General features: G+C 48.3%; 1 protein-coding gene across 7 annotated transcripts in view; it reads right to left on the bottom strand.

Annotated features, from left to right (window-relative positions):
• LOC310879280 (calcium/calmodulin-dependent protein kinase type II subunit beta-like) overlaps positions 1-17,755 on the bottom strand; it is a gene marked incomplete at its 3' end in the record, with an annotated part of 90,131 nt that extends 72,376 nt beyond the window's left edge. For all 7 annotated transcript variants that reach the window (XM_083793831.1, XM_083793835.1, XM_083793833.1 and 4 more), the window contains exons 1-4: positions 17,648-17,755; positions 13,211-13,305; positions 7,394-7,453; positions 6,139-6,193 (exon numbers count right to left, since the gene is read on the bottom strand). In XM_083793831.1, the coding sequence (XP_083649957.1) occupies positions 6,139-6,193; positions 7,394-7,453; positions 13,211-13,305; positions 17,648-17,709 (272 nt within the window). In that variant the 5' untranslated portion in view covers positions 17,710-17,755. The remainder of the gene's footprint in view (positions 1-6,138; positions 6,194-7,393; positions 7,454-13,210; positions 13,306-17,647) is intronic.
• Positions 17,756-18,306: the final 551 nt, after the last annotated feature.

The following is an 18,306-nucleotide window of genomic DNA, read 5'->3' as shown; positions in this document are numbered from 1 at the left end:
GGTCTAGTGCATTGTAACAGGGATAAACTCCATCTCCCAGGGGTCTAGTGCATTGTAACAGGGATAAACTCCATCTCCCAGGGGTCTAGTGCATTGTAACAGGGATAAACTCCATCTCCCAGGGGTCTAGTGCATTGTAACAGGGATAAACTCCATCTCCCAGGGGTCTAGTGCATTGTAACAGGGATAAACTCCATCTCCCAGGGGTCTAGTGCATTGTAACAGGGATAAACTCCATCTCCCATGGGGTCTAGTGTATTGTAACAGGGATAAACTCCATCTCCCAGGGGTCTAGTGCATTGTAATGGGGACAGACCGACAATAAAGCCACTCCCGACCTACTTCTTCTTCTATTATGAACACCATTGTGTGTGTGCCCGTGTTCGGGGGAGGGAGGGTGATGTTTGTCACTGCACTGCACCTCTTGGTTCTCCAACACCTCATACACCAGGGGCCATTTACCAGCTCCCGGTAAGACAGTGGTTCCCTATGGATACACAAAGAGTCTCCTTTGTGTCTCCATAGGGAACCTCTGCTGGTCATCAGATTATTGGCTTAGGGAATGTGACACAAACTAAAACTATATCCATGAAAAGTTAAAAAAAAAGTATCTGATCAATAGCCCTAATTTTAATTAACTGACCTGAATAACCTTGATGGAATTACATTTGAATTATATTTTTATACTTGACTTGTATCATCTTGAAAATGTTTATAAATGTTACATGTTTTATGTGATATGTATTATATGTTGTGGACCCCAGGAAGAGCAGCCAAACTTTGGCAGCCAAACTTTGGCTAATTTGGGTCCAATCTAACAATAAATGCCCTAATTAAGTCTCTGTACGTCTGACACGTCTGTACGTACACTCGTACAGTACGTCTGTAATCCACGTAACTCGAGAACCGTTCGGCCCACCGACTTCAAATACGACACATGCGTTCCACCCCGCCACACAGTGCCGGTGTCGAGTCGGTCGGACCCACGGTTGTCCAGAACCGCCCCAAAAATGCCTCTTCTGCCTGGGCTCTGGACAGGGCCCAGAGTCCATATATGGAGCTGGCCTGTTCTGACATCATTCTGACTGCATAGACTCCATATTTGGGCATGCCTGACAAAGAACTCCACATATGGGCATAAAAGGGACACAGACATAATGTCTGGGTGTGGGGCATTCATTTCCAACTTGCATCGTTCCAAGTAGGGCCAGTGCCCAACAGGCACCGCTGTAGAGGCTCCAACGGGCACCGCCGCTCTAGTAAAGAATAATGTCACAAAAAAAACTAAACTTCAGACATCCCAGAACAAACTGATAAGACTGCTACTCGGGGTTAAGCAAAATGTAACAGCGGGCGACAGCCAGATGAATTTATCCGGAAGTGCATTATTTATTTGTCTATGGGACCCGGCGACTACCGGCGATAGCAGGCGAACAGGCGATGGTCAAAAAGTGGGCGGAGGAACCTCGCCCTAAAATATACAAAATATTCATCTTTTCAGGAGATAACAAATATAGCACAAACAATGGAAATATGAATTCTACAGCACTACTCTCCACCATGATGTGGAATACCCTGACCCAAACTGTTCAGCCCGTGACCATACTAGTGAAGATAGCAGATCTACAAGCTTAGTAGATCGGATATTTTCACTACTTCTTTAAACATTGGTTTTCTAATTCATGGAATTTAGTTTATTAAAAAAAAACAAAAAACAAAAAAACAATATATATATATATATAATCAAATAAGTTAATGTATGAACTTATCTTTTAAAAACATTGAATTTGTTTCTAAATTATGAAAATAGTTTTTTACGTCTAAAAAAGCTAAATGTATACATAGGAAACCACAAATAATAAAAGGGACTCGATAGACATTAAATCCCATTGAAATGAGGTGTCATACACTGCAGCTGTTTTTCATATTCCACCTCTGTACATATAGGCTATAGCTTTTTTGTATTCGTTGATACTATGTACAGTACTTCAATCAATCAATCAATCAATCAATCAAACTGCACATACTCCTACGTGCTGGGGGCAGGGGTGGACTGGCCAATAGGACGTACCGGGCATATTACCGGTTAGCCTGGTTAATAATCCAGACTAATACCGCACGGACCGCGGGATATTAGTCTGGGGAGGCTCAGCTTGGATTTCATTTCCAGGGGGGCGGGTTGAAACATTTTCTCTTTGACGCAATTGGTCAGAGCTACTGTCAGTCAAAGGTCTCAAGCATTGAAATTCACTGTACCAAAGCCCGCCCATAGGCCCCATATTGCATACCGTGTCCCGATTGGCCGCCCCATTTCTCTGGTGTAGGAAATGGGCGTACAATTGAGCCTCTCCAGACCGTAATCCGCCGGCAGGCAATTTATTTTTGCCAACGGCTGATTCGGTCTGGTTTATTAACCAGGCTAATTACCGGTGGGCCGCGACCACAGGGGGCCGCTCAAGTTATGATATGATCAAATAAAATACAAATGTTTTTTTTTCTTTTTTTTTTGGACAGGCAGGCAGGCAGGCCACCGGGAAAGATCCGGGCCTGCTGCCATTCTGCCATCATGATAATTTCACTGTACCTGTATCAGTGAGTGACACATAAACCCTCTTCTATGCTTTTGCCAGCATCATTCTTGTGAGAGCAACAAAGGCTTGTGTAGTTGTCTGTTGGTTTGTACCCTACTGACTCACCTCCCAGTGGGGGCACCTCACCACCCTACTGACTCACCTCCCAGTGGGGGCACCTCACCACCCTACTGACTCACCTCCCAGTGGGGGCTCCTCACCACCCTACTGACTCACCTCCCAGTGGGGGCACCTCACCACCCTACTGACTCACCTCCCAGTGGGGGCACCTCACCACCCTACTGACTCACCTCCCAGTGGGGGCACCTCACCACCCTACTGACTCACCTCCCAGTGGGGGCACCTCACCACCCTACTGACTCACCTCCCAGTGGGGGCACCTCACCACCCTACTGACTCACCTCCCAGTGGGGGCACCTCACCACCCTACTGACTCACCTCCCAGTGGGGGCACCTCACCACCCTACTGACTCACCTCCCAGTGGGGGCACCTCACCACCCTACTGACTCACCTCCCAGTGGGGGCACCTCACCACCCTACTGACTCACCTCCCAGTGGGGGCACCTCACCACCCTACTGACTCACCTCCCAGTGGGGGCACCTCACCACCCTACTGACTCACCTCCCAGTGGGGGCACCTCACCACCCTACTGACTCACCTCCCAGTGGGGGCTCCTCACCACCCTACTGACTCACCTCCCAGTGGGGGCACCTCACCACCCTACTGACTCACCTCCCAGTGGGGGCACCTCACCACCCTACTGACTCACCTCCCAGTGGGGGCACCTCACCACCCTACTGACTCACCTCCCAGTGGGGGCACCTCACCACCCTACTGACTCACCTCCCAGTGGGGGCACCTCACCACCCTACTGACTCACCTCCCAGTGGGGGCACCTCACCACCCTACTGACTCACCTCCCAGTGGGGGCTCCTCACCACCCTACTGACTCACCTCCCAGTGGGGGCTCCTAGGGATACAACCCTACTGACTCACCTCCCAGTGGGGGCACCTCACCACCCTACTGACTCACCTCCCAGTGGGGGCACCTCACCACCCTACTGACTCACCTCCCAGTGGGGGCACCTCACCACCCTACTGACTCACCTCCCAGTGGGGGCACCTCACCACCCTACTGACTCACCTCCCAGTGGGGGCTCCTCACCACCCTACTGACTCACCCCCAGTGGGGGCTCCTCACCACCCTACTGACTCACCTCCCAGTGGGGGCACCTCACCACCCTACTGACTCACCTCCCAGTGGGGGCACCTCACCACCCTACTGACTCACCCCCAGTGGGGGCACCTCACCACCCTACTGACTCACCTCCCAGTGGGGGCACCTCACCACCCTACTGACTCACCTCCCTGTGGGGGCTCCTCACCACCCTACTGACTCACCCCCAGTGGGGGCACCTCACCACCCTACTGACTCACCTCCCAGTGGGGGCACCTCACCACCCTACTGACTCACCTCCCAGTGGGGGCACCTCACCACCCTACTGACTCACCTCCCAGTGGGGGCTCCTCACCACCCTACTGACTCACCTCCCAGTGGGGGCACCTCACCACCCTACTGACTCACCTCCCAGTGGGGGCACCTCACCACCCTACTGACTCACCTCCCAGTGGGGGCACCTCACCACCCTACTGACTCACCTCCCAGTGGGGGCACCTCACCACCCTACTGACTCACCTCCCAGTGGGGGCACCTCACCACCCTACTGACTCACCCCCAGTGGGGGCACCTCACCACCCTACTGACTCACCCCCAGTGGGGGCACCTCACCACCCTACTGACTCACCTCCCAGTGGGGGCACCTCACCACCCTACTGACTCACCTCCCAGTGGGGGCACCTCACCACCCTACTGACTCACCTCCCAGTGGGGGCACCTCACCACCCTACTGACTCACCTCCCAGTGGGGGCACCTCACCACCCTACTGACTCACCTCCCAGTGGGGGCACCTCACCACCCTACTGACTCACCCCCAGTGGGGGCACCTCACCACCCTACTGACTCACCTCCCAGTGGGGGCACCTCACCACCCTACTGACTCACCTCCCTGTGGGGGCTCCTCACCACCCTACTGACTCACCCCCAGTGGGGGCACCTCACCACCCTACTGACTCACCTCCCAGTGGGGGCACCTCACCACCCTACTGACTCACCTCCCAGTGGGGGCACCTCACCACCCTACTGACTCACCTCCCAGTGGGGGCTCCTCACCACCCTACTGACTCACCTCCCAGTGGGGGCACCTCACCACCCTACTGACTCACCTCCCAGTGGGGGCACCTCACCACCCTACTGACTCACCTCCCAGTGGGGGCACCTCACCACCCTACTGACTCACCTCCCAGTGGGGGCACCTCACCACCCTACTGACTCACCTCCCAGTGGGGGCACCTCACCACCCTACTGACTCACCCCCAGTGGGGGCACCTCACCACCCTACTGACTCACCCCCAGTGGGGGCACCTCACCACCCTACTGACTCACCTCCCAGTGGGGGCACCTCACCACCCTACTGACTCACCTCCCAGTGGGGGCACCTCACCACCCTACTGACTCACCTCCCAGTGGGGGCACCTCACCACCCTACTGACTCACCTCCCAGTGGGGGCACCTCACCACCCTACTGACTCACCCCCAGTGGGGGCACCTCACCACCCTACTGACTCACCCCCAGTGGGGGCACCTCACCACCCTACTGACTCACCTCCCAGTGGGGGCACCTCACCACCCTACTGACTCACCTCCCAGTGGGGGCACCTCACCACCCTACTGACTCACCTCCCAGTGGGGGCACCTCACCACCCTACTGACTCACCTCCCTGTGGGGGCTCCTCACCACCCTACTGACTCACCCCCAGTGGGGGCACCTCACCACCCTACTGACTCACCCCCAGTGGGGGCACCTCACCACCCTACTGACTCACCTCCCAGTGGGGGCACCTCACCACCCTACTGACTCACCTCCCAGTGGGGGCACCTCACCACCCTACTGACTCACCTCCCAGTGGGGGCACCTCACCACCCTACTGACTCACCCCCAGTGGGGGCACCTCACCACCCTACTGACTCACCTCCCAGTGGGGGCACCTCACCACCCTACTGACTCACCTCCCAGTGGGGGCACCTCACCACCCTACTGACTCACCTCCCAGTGGGGGCACCTCACCACCCTACTGACTCACCTCCCAGTGGGGGCACCTCACCACCCTACTGACTCACCTCCCAGTGGGGGCACCTCACCACCCTACTGACTCACCTCCCAGTGGGGGCTCCTCACCACCCTACTGACTCACCTCCCAGTGGGGGCTCCTCACCGGCAGGTGAGTCAGTAGGGATAATACAACAACAACAGTGACGATGCACATGAATGCTGTTCTGTGTGGGGAGGAAATAATTGGCACGGCGACTAAATTGGGCTTGATATAAAAAAATGGATCAAAAGCAGTGACCCAAAGGGAAAGAACATGAGTGCCGGAGCATGTTAACATGAACATAATAATCCGAGGACAGACAAGAGAGACTCACAGGTCAAACAGGAGATAATGAAAGTCTTCTTCTGAGATGCTGTCGTGGAGACGAACTGGAATAGAAGAGAGAGAGAGGCACAGAGGGGAAGGAGAGAGAGAGAGAGAGAGAGAGAGAGAGAGAGAGAGAGAGGCACAGAGGGGAGAGAGAGAGAGAGAGAGAGAGAGAGAGAGAGAGGCACAGAGGGGAGAGAGAGAGAGAGAGAGAGTTATACAGAGGCAGCAGGGCAGAGAGAAAGAGGCACAGAGGGGAAGGAGAGAGAGAGAGAGAGAGTTATAAAGAGGCAGAGAGAAAGAGAGTGCACTCTTGCAGTGCACCCTGAATTCTTTATAATGGTATCCTGTCGGGTGGAAACCGCCGGGCACAAGGTAAGGTATGTCCCAAAACAGGACATATCTGGTCAAAGGAATACAATGCATCCAATGTAGGTTTTTGTAGTTAAAATACCAGGGTTACAACATCAGCTATTGTAGTTTCGGCTACTTTTGCTGTCGTATAATGAAGTATAGCCTGGCTAATAAGCCAGACCGAATCAGCCGTTGGCACAAAAACAAAATACCACAGTGTGATTTGAGTCTGACGTATTAGCCAGGCTAGGCATACAGGGCATTGATTAAAGCCGTATTATGTATGCCAAAGAGTGCAACTTTTGCCCTGTGTTTTCAGTGTTACTTTCATCGACTAAAACGACGGCGACAAATGTTCATTGACTACCTCTTTTCACTGACGGAAACTAAGACTAAGTAAGGGCTCTTAGCTCTTGCGCAACCCTTAATTAATTATCCCTTAACGAATGTGCCATTTTTTTACTATTTAAAAAAAACATTTTAAAATTGTTCAACTAGCCGATCTACATCGAGACATTGTGAGCTTGTAGATCGGCTATTTGAACTATTTTAAAGGGTTTTTATATTTATAAATAGTAAAAGAAATGTCAAATTAGTTTATAGATAAGGGTTAAGGGGTGGCACAAGATATGGCCCTAAATTCATTTGACAGTTTCGTCGACAAAGAAAAACAGGAGGGACTAGAGGAGAAGGAGGGACTAGAGGAGAACGGTAGATCCAGTAGAACTAAAAGACATTTCATGTTTGGTCGTGCTCTGGTGTTGTGCTCTGAAAATGTGCAGACGTACAAGCTCAACAACGCGTCGCAGTGCAACGCGCTGTGAGCCTGTAGATCGGCTATTTTCAGCATGCAACCAAACTTGTAGAATCAGTCACTATTTACGGACGACGCCATCTTAGAGTCTCACCGATGTTGGAGTGCTTCAGCAACCGGCAGATCCTGGCCTCTCTCTCCAGTTTCTGATGGTCTGCAAGACAGTGAATAGAAGAAAGCTGTAATTAGATTTGTTCTGATGGTCTGACTACAAGACAGTGAATAGAAGAAAGCTGTAATTAGATTTGTTCTGATGGTCTGACTACAAGACAGTGAATAGAAGAAAGCTGTAATTAGATTTGTTCTGATGGTCTACAAGACAGTGAATATAAGAAAGCTGTAATTAGATTTCTTCCGATAAATGGTGCATTAATACAGCGCCTTTATCCGAGGCGCTTTACATAGATTGTGCATTACATTCACCCATTCACACACACACATTCATACAGAGATGGTGGCAGAAACCATGCAAGGCACCAACCAGCACATCAGGAGCAATTAGGGGTTCAGAGTCTTGCTCAAGGACACTTCGACTCTAACTCTGGGGGAGCCCACAGGGTTCGAACTGGGAACCTTGCGGTTACCATCCAGCCACTCTACCCCTGAGCCACCGCCGCCCCAACACCAATACCAGTACCGAAAATGCTGCCGATGCGATATGATCACACTGCCTAAAATGCTCGGTACGCCAGCCTATGCCATTCCGACACCTCATCATTTATCACATGATGACGTATCATTTACAGTCATATTTGAAATGCCTCATAGAGCGCCGAAGTCCTGACATCACTCGCTCCTCATCCCCTGGTTCATGGATGATTTACTCCAGGGAGAATAACATGATGGGGTCATCTTAAAATCGTCTCATATAGAGCGTCGCAGTCCCTCCCCCTTTCAGAACAACGAGTGGCCCAGGAAATTAATCGCAATGCATTTTGACCATAGGCATTTCTTAAATTATTAATTTAAAGACCTTTTAACCCTTGCCCTGCCAGTCCCAATTTTTTTGTTTGGGTAACAAATTGGCATATTTTTAATTCATCGTTTTAACATACAAGAAAGATCTGGTGGATTGAAGAGATGTTCTTTTTCCATTCATTCATTGCAAATGTATTCTCTCGATTCGCCACCAGATGGCGGGAAAGCATCATTATGCTGATTTTGGCTAAAATAGACGGATCTTCCTAAGTCACTTCCGGTTGAACGATCAACAACATCCTGTACTATTTTGACCCTAGTCAATAGCTTGGCTGGTCCGGATTGCTAAGCTAATGCTATATTTTTCATAACTAAGTCAAATTATCACATTTTTTACAGCGACGCACATAGAGACGGCGCGCGTGCACGATAGCGCACGATCACGCGGATTTCGGCCGTTTTTTGGTAAATTACATCCAACATTAGTGATATTAGCAAAAAAATATTAATTTTTGCTCTTTTGACCCCGCGATAAATGATATTGATTGTCATTCCGTTCTTTCCGTTAACGGGAGGTTTAGATTTTTCGATTAATTCCGTTTTTTCCGTGAATTGTAGGCCAAGGGTTAAGCGTCGTACGAAGCCAACTCTTGTCGTGACAAATCATGACAACACACACAATATTTTGGACCAAACAAATAATTAGAAAGTAGAAAAAAAACGGCAGGTTACAACACTTTTTTTGTTGTTTTTCTTCTTTGGTCCAAAATATTGTGTGTGTTGTCATAATTTGTCACGACAAGAGTTGGCTTCGTACGACGCTTAAAAGGTCTTTAAATTAATAATTTAAGAAATGCCTATGGTCAAAATGCATTGCGATTCATTTCCTGGGACACTCGTTGTTCTGAAAAGGGAGCATTGTGGTCCAAAAACAATCCTTCCGATATTGTCGGGGAGGTGTCTCTGTATCGTTTATGACAGTCAGTCCCTCATATTATTTTGATACCGTCTGTTTCTAGTGAAAATGTAACTAATTCAGCAGCAGTAACATTAGCGTTTTCTCACGGTCAGTCGATTCGGTCGGGATGATTTGCTTAGTTATTTTTCAGTCACAGTTCTTGTCCCATTCTGACCTGAGATCAGATTCATACGAAGGTTTCCACTGGACACACACTGGTCTGATTAACCCCATTCTGACCTGAGATCAGATTCTAAAAATGTCAGTCGTTCTTCAATTTTTCAAAAAATAGCAGACCTACAAGCTCGTATCGCGCCACTCGGTGGCGCGCTATGAGCTTGTAGATCTGCTATTTTTCAATAGCTGAAGCACGACATGACGCTAACACCAAAATGGGTTCCCGTTCAGAATGGGTTAAATGAGGCGATCTAAAATCCCCCCTATGGGGATTACGATGACAATAAAAAGTACATGAACCTGTGGACTTATAGCGCCCTCTAGCGGTATTGACATCAGACTGCGGTGCTCTATAGCGGGGGAGGAACTCGTAAACAAATCACCAAGTCTTCTAAATACAAATGTCTTCTAAATCATAATCCCTCTTGGATGGATGAGAGCATACAGCCCACACACACCTCCATGTACTGTAGCACACACACACACACACACGCACGCACGCACGCACGCACGCACGCACGCACGCACACACTGTGCCCACCACTTTTCCAGGACTTGGAAGAACAGCATAATATCTTATGTTTAGCAGACAAAACCAGTTGAAACCACTTTGACCCTATGACATTCATGGAATATCTTTTTATACATTTTAACAACACGAATCTTATATGGAGGTCTTGGCCACAAAGTATTTTCATATGGGGTTCCGTTGCCAAATCCATATTAATCTGGGTGGGGGTCCTTGACATTAACGAGTGTCAGTGTTGATTTTGTCGACTAAAACTAAGACGAAAAATGTTCGCCAACTACCTTTTTTCACTGACAAAAACAAAATGAAAACTAAGCTATGATGACTAAAACGGAGACTAAATATATTGACAATTTCGTCAACAAATAAGACCTAGACTATAATGTTAGGAAGGGACTAGTGGACAAGAGATCCAGTATATAAGTCATTTAACACGTGGTTGCATGCTGAAAATAGCAGATCTACAAGCTCACAATTTTCAATCTGCAATTGAGTGAAATAAAAAGTGACTAATCTGCAGGTGATTTAGTCGACTAAAATCTTATGATATTTAGTCGAGTTAAAACTAGACTAACACTAAAACATTCCAGGTGACTAAAATGTGACTAAAACTAAATTAAAACTATTCAAGAGACTATGACTAAAACTAAAATCAAAATGTGCTGCCAAAAACAACACTGCGGTGTGCACTCTTGCAATTTTTTTGTATTAGCCCTTACCCGTTGTGAGATATTGCTCCCCCCCCCTTGTGACCGCTGGGGGTACTGCGCCCTGGGTGCGTTTTCGCAATTTTTTATTCACTAATGAATTCATTATTAATTTATAATTTGTTAAATTGGAAAAAGGGGGCTTCGTTAAGACCTCGATATAATTATGGTCAATGCCTGTGTGAAAAGTGGGAGTGATTGGTGCAGGCGGTGAGGAGATACGGCAGTGTTTCTGACAGACATTGACTGAATTATAGTATGATTGTTATTTTGAACGTCAACACACCGACTGCGGATCTGAAGGTCCAAATGAGCAGGCAGAGAGAGAGAGAGAGAGAGAGAGAGAGCACTCCAGCACTCTCAGAGCTCACATTTCCAAACACACCCACCCAGCTAATTGACCTAATGGAACCAAAGGAATCGATTCACTGGCTCTTCTGTGAGGTTGAAACCCGACGATAAGATGACCCTTCTGCACTTTGTCTGCATGTCCAACGCTGCGCTGTGGACCGCTAACAGGAACACTTTGTCTGCATGTCCAACGCTGCGCTGTGGACCGCCAACAGGAACACTTTGTCTACATGTCCAACGCTGCGCTGTGGACCGCTAACAGGGACACTTTGTCTGCATGTCCAACGCTGCGCTGTGGGCCGCTAACAGGAACACTTTGTCTGCATGTCCAACGCTGCGCTGTGGGCCGCTAACAGGGACACTTTGTCTGCATGTCCAACGCTGCGCTGTGGACCGCTAACAGGAACACTTTGTCTGCATGTCCAACGCTGCGCTGTGGACCGCTAACAGGGACACTTTGTCTGCATGTCCAACGCTGCGCTGTGGGCCGCTAACAGGGACACTTTGTCTGCATGTCCAACGCTGCGCTGTGGACCGCTAACAGGAACACTTTGTCTGCATGTCCAACGCTGCGCTGTGGACCGCTAACAGGAACACTTTGTCTGCATGTCCAACGCTGCGCTGTGGACCGCTAACAGGAACACTTTGTCTGCATGTCCAACGCTGCGCTGTGGACCGCTAACAGGAACACTTTGTCTGCATGTCCAACGCTGCGCTGTGGACCGCTAACAGGAACACTTTGTCTGCATGTCCAACGCTGCGCTGTGGGCCGCTAACAGGAACACTTTGTCTGCATGTCCAACGCTGCGCTGTGGACCGCTAACAGGAACACTTTGTCTGCATGTCCAACGCTGCGCTGTGGACCGCTAACAGGGACACTTTGTCTGCATGTCCAACGCTGCGCTGTGGACCGCTAACAGGAACACTTTGTCTGCATGTCCAACGCTGCGCTGTGGACCGCTAACAGGAAGGGTGGACCGACTGGCCACTAAGGAAGAGTGGTCAGTCTTAACCCATTCTGAACGGGAACCACTTTCGGTGTTTTAAGAATTATTTAGCTATTCAAAAATAGCAGATCTAGCATCGAGTGCCGCGCTATGAGCTTGTAGATCTGCTATTTTTGAAAAATCGTGAAAATGTGGTGCAAATCTTTGAATATATATTCTTTCAGAGCAAACGTTTTAACTCAAATCTTTACTTCTAGGGGGGTCCGGCGGCTAATTACATATCATTTTGGGGGTCCTTGACAGGAAAATGTTTGAGAACGACTGACATAGAAAAATAAGGTTTTTATCAAGAACATTTAGAAGACATTTTGTAGAATCGTTCCCAGGTAAAAATGGGTTAAGAGCTAAGAGCAGATTCTACAAATGTGTCTTCTAAATCCTGACCCTTATGTTTCTATGTCAGTGGTGCTCACTCAAACTATATTATGTCAAGGACCCCAGAAAATATATGTACGGTAATTGGCCGCCGACTCCCATCTGAAAATATGTTGTTGAAGCAAAGATTTGAGTTAAAAACGATCACTCTGAAAGAATATATATTGACCTGCGCCACATTTTCAAGATTTAAAAAAGAAAATTGAGAAAAAAATCAATAGCTAAAGCATGACATAATGCTTAAAACACCAAAAGGGGTTCCCGTCATGAAGGGGTTAACCCATTAAGATCTGAGGTTGATTCTTCTACATCGTGGCATTATATACTATTATATATTATATACAAGATGTTTTAAAAAGAATCACACCTGCATGAAGTGAGGGGCGCTCTTATCATCGTACATCATAATACATCATCGTCTCATTTTCCGGCCAATTAGAATTTGCGTCCTCACCTTCGTCTTCAACGATTGTGTTTACACAAACACTCAAAGCTGTCCATTCAATGTTTGTGTTTGGACAATGACGTAAAACTGGCCATTCATTATCAATGGCATTCAATGTTTGTTTCTCTCGCTCTCTCTCATTAGCAGGCAACAGTGCAGCACTCTCTCTCTCTCTCTCTCTCTCTGTTTCTGGCACAACAGCGCCCCTACTGGTACTAATAGTCATACTGGTGCTCATGAACCAACACATAGGTGAATGAACACGGACATTGCTGTTCCTTGGAGTGGTTTTGCACCACTCAAAAAAGGTTTTGCTTTAACCAAACACTGTCAAATTGAAAGAATTAATCAATAGAATAATGGCTAATAAGATAACCGGTAGTTGCCAAAGTACTCCAATGCCTGCTTTAGGTCATAAATGCGTGTACAATATATATGTCTCACCTCTGGCTGCCAGCTTCTTGGTGTTGATGATTTTGGCAGCATACTCCTGGCCTGAGCATTTCTTGACACAGCGGCGCACCACTGAAAAGGCTCCCCTAGGAAACAAAGACAGGAAACAGGAGGATCCATGGTGGTCAATTAACATCATCACACACACACACACACACACGACGACTCAGCAGATTCTGTAGTCTCCTGAACCCTCTCTGATCTGATCTGAATGGCTAATAGAGCAATATTACATTAGAGAGAGTGAGTGTGTGTGTGTGTGTGTGTGTGTGTGTGTGTGTGTGTGTGTGTGTGTGTGTGTGTGTGTGTGTGTGTGTGTGTGTGTGTGTGTGTGTGTGTGTGTGTGTACTGTACTGTATGTATTATTTATTACCACAGCCACAACAAAAATAGGTACAGTCAGCCATTTTTGGTCCAAAAGGATTTTCGAAGGAAGACCTTTTGCGCTCTTGTTTCCATTCGGGTCCCATGCACTCACACATAGTCATTTTAGGCCTGTTTTAAAGGAGGCCAGTGATTTTCTTGTTTTAAGGGAAGGGGGCGGGGCAGTCCACACCTGAATAGCAGTGCTGCGGAAGGTCAATTTACGGGGTGCATACTTAGTTTAGACTATAGTCATCGGTTAGACATGGGTTAAGGTTAGGTGGGTTTAGGTGTGCTGCCCCGTGGGAGGTTAGGGTTAGTGTGAGGGTTTGAGATAGGTTGTAGTTGTAGGACTAATGACTGGTCTAACCAATGACTAGTCTAAACCAAGTATACTGTCTAAACTAAGTACTAAGTACGGCACCTGTTTTGTAAGTGGGCGGCACCAGATCATTGTTTACGCTACTGTACCTCTAGTTTTGTGGCTGTCGCTCACTTTTTTAATCAGTCAAGTAAATGGGGACTGAGGGCATGAATGACGCATGTACAATCTTTAATGTCAGACCCATGTTCTGTCTTCTACCCGGAGCCAGCCAATGCTATCCATCCATACACCCATGCATGTCTGCATGGGTGTATGTGGCCACTTTCCCCACCAAAGGTTCCTCCCATTCTGACCTGAGATCAGATTCTAAAAATGTCAGTCGTTCTTCGATTTTTCAAAAATAGCAGACCTACAAGCTCGTAGCGCGCCACTCGGTGGCGCTCTACGAGCTTGTAGATCTGCTATTTTTCAATAGCTAAAGCACGACATGATGCTAACACCAAAATGGGTTCCCGCCCAGAATGGGTTAAGTCCAGTTCTGAACCAACTATTAGGGTTCTGAACCAATTCATTTTCAGTGGAAACACTCTGAACTGGTTCAATGTTAGGCCGAGCAGTGTCAACCCCGGTGGAAACAGGGCCTGTATGGTGTAGTGTTTTTCAACCCTTTTCGGATCAAGGTGGGTCCATTATTTATTCGACATTTGAGCCACGGAACCACCATTTGATGACATTTAGACTCTCAGACGCAAATCTTAGAACATTTTGTTGCCGTTGGATAAGATTGTGTCCACAATTCCATGCTGTATTGATGTTATGGTATACCATTAGGAGACAATAGGCAAACGTTGATTAAAATGTATGCTAATTGTGTAGACTTCTTGTAAATTAAGCAATGCAGATGTTTAACAATGATTTAACTCTCGAGAGTGTCAAATGAAACCAAATGGACTGGATTTGGTTGCAAACTTAAGTTCCCATCATTTAGCTGGGGACCACCTGGGAACCCCCTCAAGGACCACTGGTTTAAAACCACTGGTGTAGTGTATGAAAGATGTGTTAACAAAAAAATCGTGAAAATGTGGCGCATTTGAATATAATTTATATTCTGTCAGAGCGAACGTTTTGAATTCAAATCTTTGCTTCTGTAGGGGGGTTCCCTGGAAGAATATATTTTCAGATGGGGGTCCCCGGGCAAATACATATCATTCTGGGGGTCCTTGACATGGAAAAGGTTGAGCACCGCTGACGTAGGTTTTTCAGAAAACTTTTAGCTTTTTTTTTTTTTAGAATCGGCCTCGGGTCTGGATGCGTTCATGGAGATGCAATGTCTTAGGTCACTCTGACCTTCGCCTGGCATCGAAGGTGAAAGTGGGCATTAGGCTAGTTCACTCTCATAGTTACAAATGGATATCCTATACATAACGGAGGAGAGGAAACCTTAAAGTGCACATCAGGCATAATCTAAAATATCCTGTTAGAGTGCACATCAGGCATAATCTAAAATATCCTTTTAGATGATATTATACGCAGTTAGGTGGATGACTATAGTACAGTAAAAAGCATTACGGGCGTATATAAGCAGGTGTTGTCGAAATGTTTACGTTCTCAAGTGACTGTTGGCAACAGCTGTTAATCTGCAGTCTGCACAGAGATCTCTTGATGGGGGGAGGGGGGGGGGGGGTGCGGTGGGGGGGGGGGGGGGGGTTCTCCCATAAGTGAGAACAGCCTGACTCAGACCCCACTTAGCGTCTAGCAGCTCCTGTGGCTCCGAGAATTTAGAGAGGCTCAACGATGTATTGCCAACGATGCCAACCTCTTCTTTGCTCTCCCATTTATCACACGCACGCGTACGCGTGCACACACACACACACACACACACACACACACAGAGAGAGGACAGCCAGTAGGCTATCTATATATTATAGGCTGTGTGGCAGTGGCGTGCACAGATAGACACTAGGGGGTGCTAGAGCACCCCCTGCCCTTTTGGCAATGTGCTCTTAAAAAAAAAAGGGGGAAAAAAAGAAAAGGTTATTTGTAGTGTGTGGACCATGCGGTGACATTATCAATTCTTGATAAAAAAAAACGCTTCTACTATATTATTTAGGCCCCCACACAATCTAAAACTATGTTTCTATGTCAGACAGTGGTTCTTCGATAATAATAAAAAATAGCAGACCTACAAGCTCATAGCGCGCCACTCGGTGGCGCGCTACGAGCTTGTAGATCTGCTATTTTTCAATAGCTATAAAGCACCAAAATGGGTTCCCCCGCCCCAAAATGCGCTGCACAAGGTGCCCTTTTTTTCACTTGAGCACCTGCCCCTCTAAAATGTCTGTGCACGCCACTGCTGTGTGGCTGTCTATTGTCATCTATACTTCAATTGAAGATGTCAAGAGTCAAACGTTATGTGTCAGAGTGCATGGCAGCCAATACTAACTATATAGCTGTCTGCAGACAGACAGAGCATGCAGACAGTGGGTGGTGGCGGTGGTCATTATCATGTGTCTGTGTCTACTCTCTCGTCCCCTGAGAAGAGACCCTGGTGGTGGTGGTGGTGGTGGCGGTTATACCTGCTGCCTCATATGCGCAAACCCCCCCTCCCTCCCTCCCCCCCCCCCCCTCCCCAAGCAGGCAGGCAGGCAGGGGGTTTCCCCTTCTCCTCCTCCCCCTCCCCTCCTCCTCTCCGTGTGCGGTTTGGTGATTGGTCTCCCACGCGGGAGCTCGGGGTTCGAATCCCCCATGATGTAATACTTAATAAGACGACGATGGTAAAACAAATTACAAAAAAATCGAATTAAATTAATTGAAGATTTTTAGCATAATGATGAATTTTAGAAAATGCTGTTAAACCAACCACGCACGGAACGAAACCCTTTCCACCCAAAAAACAAAAAATCTGCCCCGACTCGGACTGTACACCGTTCGGCGGCACAGTACAGTACAGTAGAGATCGAGGAGAGATGCGGGGGGCGGGGCGGTGGGGGGGGGGGGGGGGGGGGTGCTGTGTGTAACGCTAATGCATCGTGACTGTCCTGCTGCGTAAATCGAATCTCGGGGGATTATTATTATTTATCATTACCGCGGCGGCGAGGACATTATTATTGATCACATGAAATCCAAAGCAGCTTAATTATCCAAATGAGTCCCGGATCGCATTTTAATTGTTCTATAGAGAAAATAATACAGAGAGAGAGAGAGAGAGAGAGAGAGAGAGAGAGAGAGGATGGGGGGGAGAGAGAGAGAGAGAGAGAGAGAGAGAGAGAGAGAGAGAGATGCGCGCTGCGCTGCGGCGGCGCGCGTTTGGGTTTTTTTTGACGGGGAGGAAAGGAAAGGATGGATGGAATCATGGAACTCCTCCATCCGTATAGTATTATAGCTCTGGTCCATAGCCCTAAAATAAATGCTTATATTCTGCCCTATTATAGCAGAATCAAGCATTAGGGCTATGGACCCTCCTCCTCCGTGTATATTTTAACATCCCCCCCAAAACATGCAGATGTTGTGCCAGCCAGCCTGCGTAAAAAATAAAGAAGAAAGTGCATGTGCGGCCAAGCCACGGTTACCACACGGTACCACACATTATGAAAAACGGCCACCACCACCAAACCAACCAACCCCACCACAACAGTCCCACAACAAACCGACACACAGCAGCCCAGCCAGCCCATGAGCCGATATACACACAGACATTTATAATGCAGCGAAAACAAACAAACGTCTTATTTCTTTCTTACTTGCCAAGTTCTTCGTAGACTTGGAATTCGTCTGTAAAACGCGTGCATGTGGTCGTTGCCATTATTATGGATGGTGGTGGTGGTGGTGATATAATGATGATGCCGCAGATCTCTATAGCAGCAGCAGCAGCTTCTCCTTAGTGGAAATGCGTGCCTTTTCTTCCGTGCGGAGGAGGAGGAGGACTGGAGAGGAGAACGGCGTTGGCTGCTGTGGTGTGGTGGTGAGGTGGTGGTGGTGGTTGGAATGGTGCTGTGTGTGTGAGTGTGTGTGTGTGTGTGTGTGTGTGTGTGTGTGTGTGTGTGGGGGGGGGGGGGGGGGGGGGGCGATGCATGCGATCTCCGCCCCCTCGAAACGCGTACAGTAGGCTACGCCCCCCTCCTCCAGGCTCTCTCTCTCTCTGTGTGTGTGTGTGTGTGTGTGTGTGTGTATGTGTGTGTGTGTGTGTGTGTGTGTGCGTGCGTGTGTGTGTGTGTGTGTGTGTGGGCGCTGCATCATGTAAACACTCGGATCTGTCCAAGCAAGACAATACAGTGAGTAGCCGTAGTATAGCCTAGCAGCAGCCTACATTTTTGTGCAACACAAAATGGGGCGCAGCTATAGTACAGTGCAGTGCACATGTGCAGCACAGTGCACAGTGCAGTGCAGAGTACAGTGCACA

The sequence above is a fragment of the Protomyctophum parallelum genome, assembly GCF_964188405.1.
Source record: "Protomyctophum parallelum genome assembly, chromosome: 21".
NCBI lineage: Eukaryota > Metazoa > Chordata > Actinopteri > Myctophiformes > Myctophidae > Protomyctophum > Protomyctophum parallelum.
This window is presented reverse-complemented; position numbering and strand designations above follow the sequence as displayed.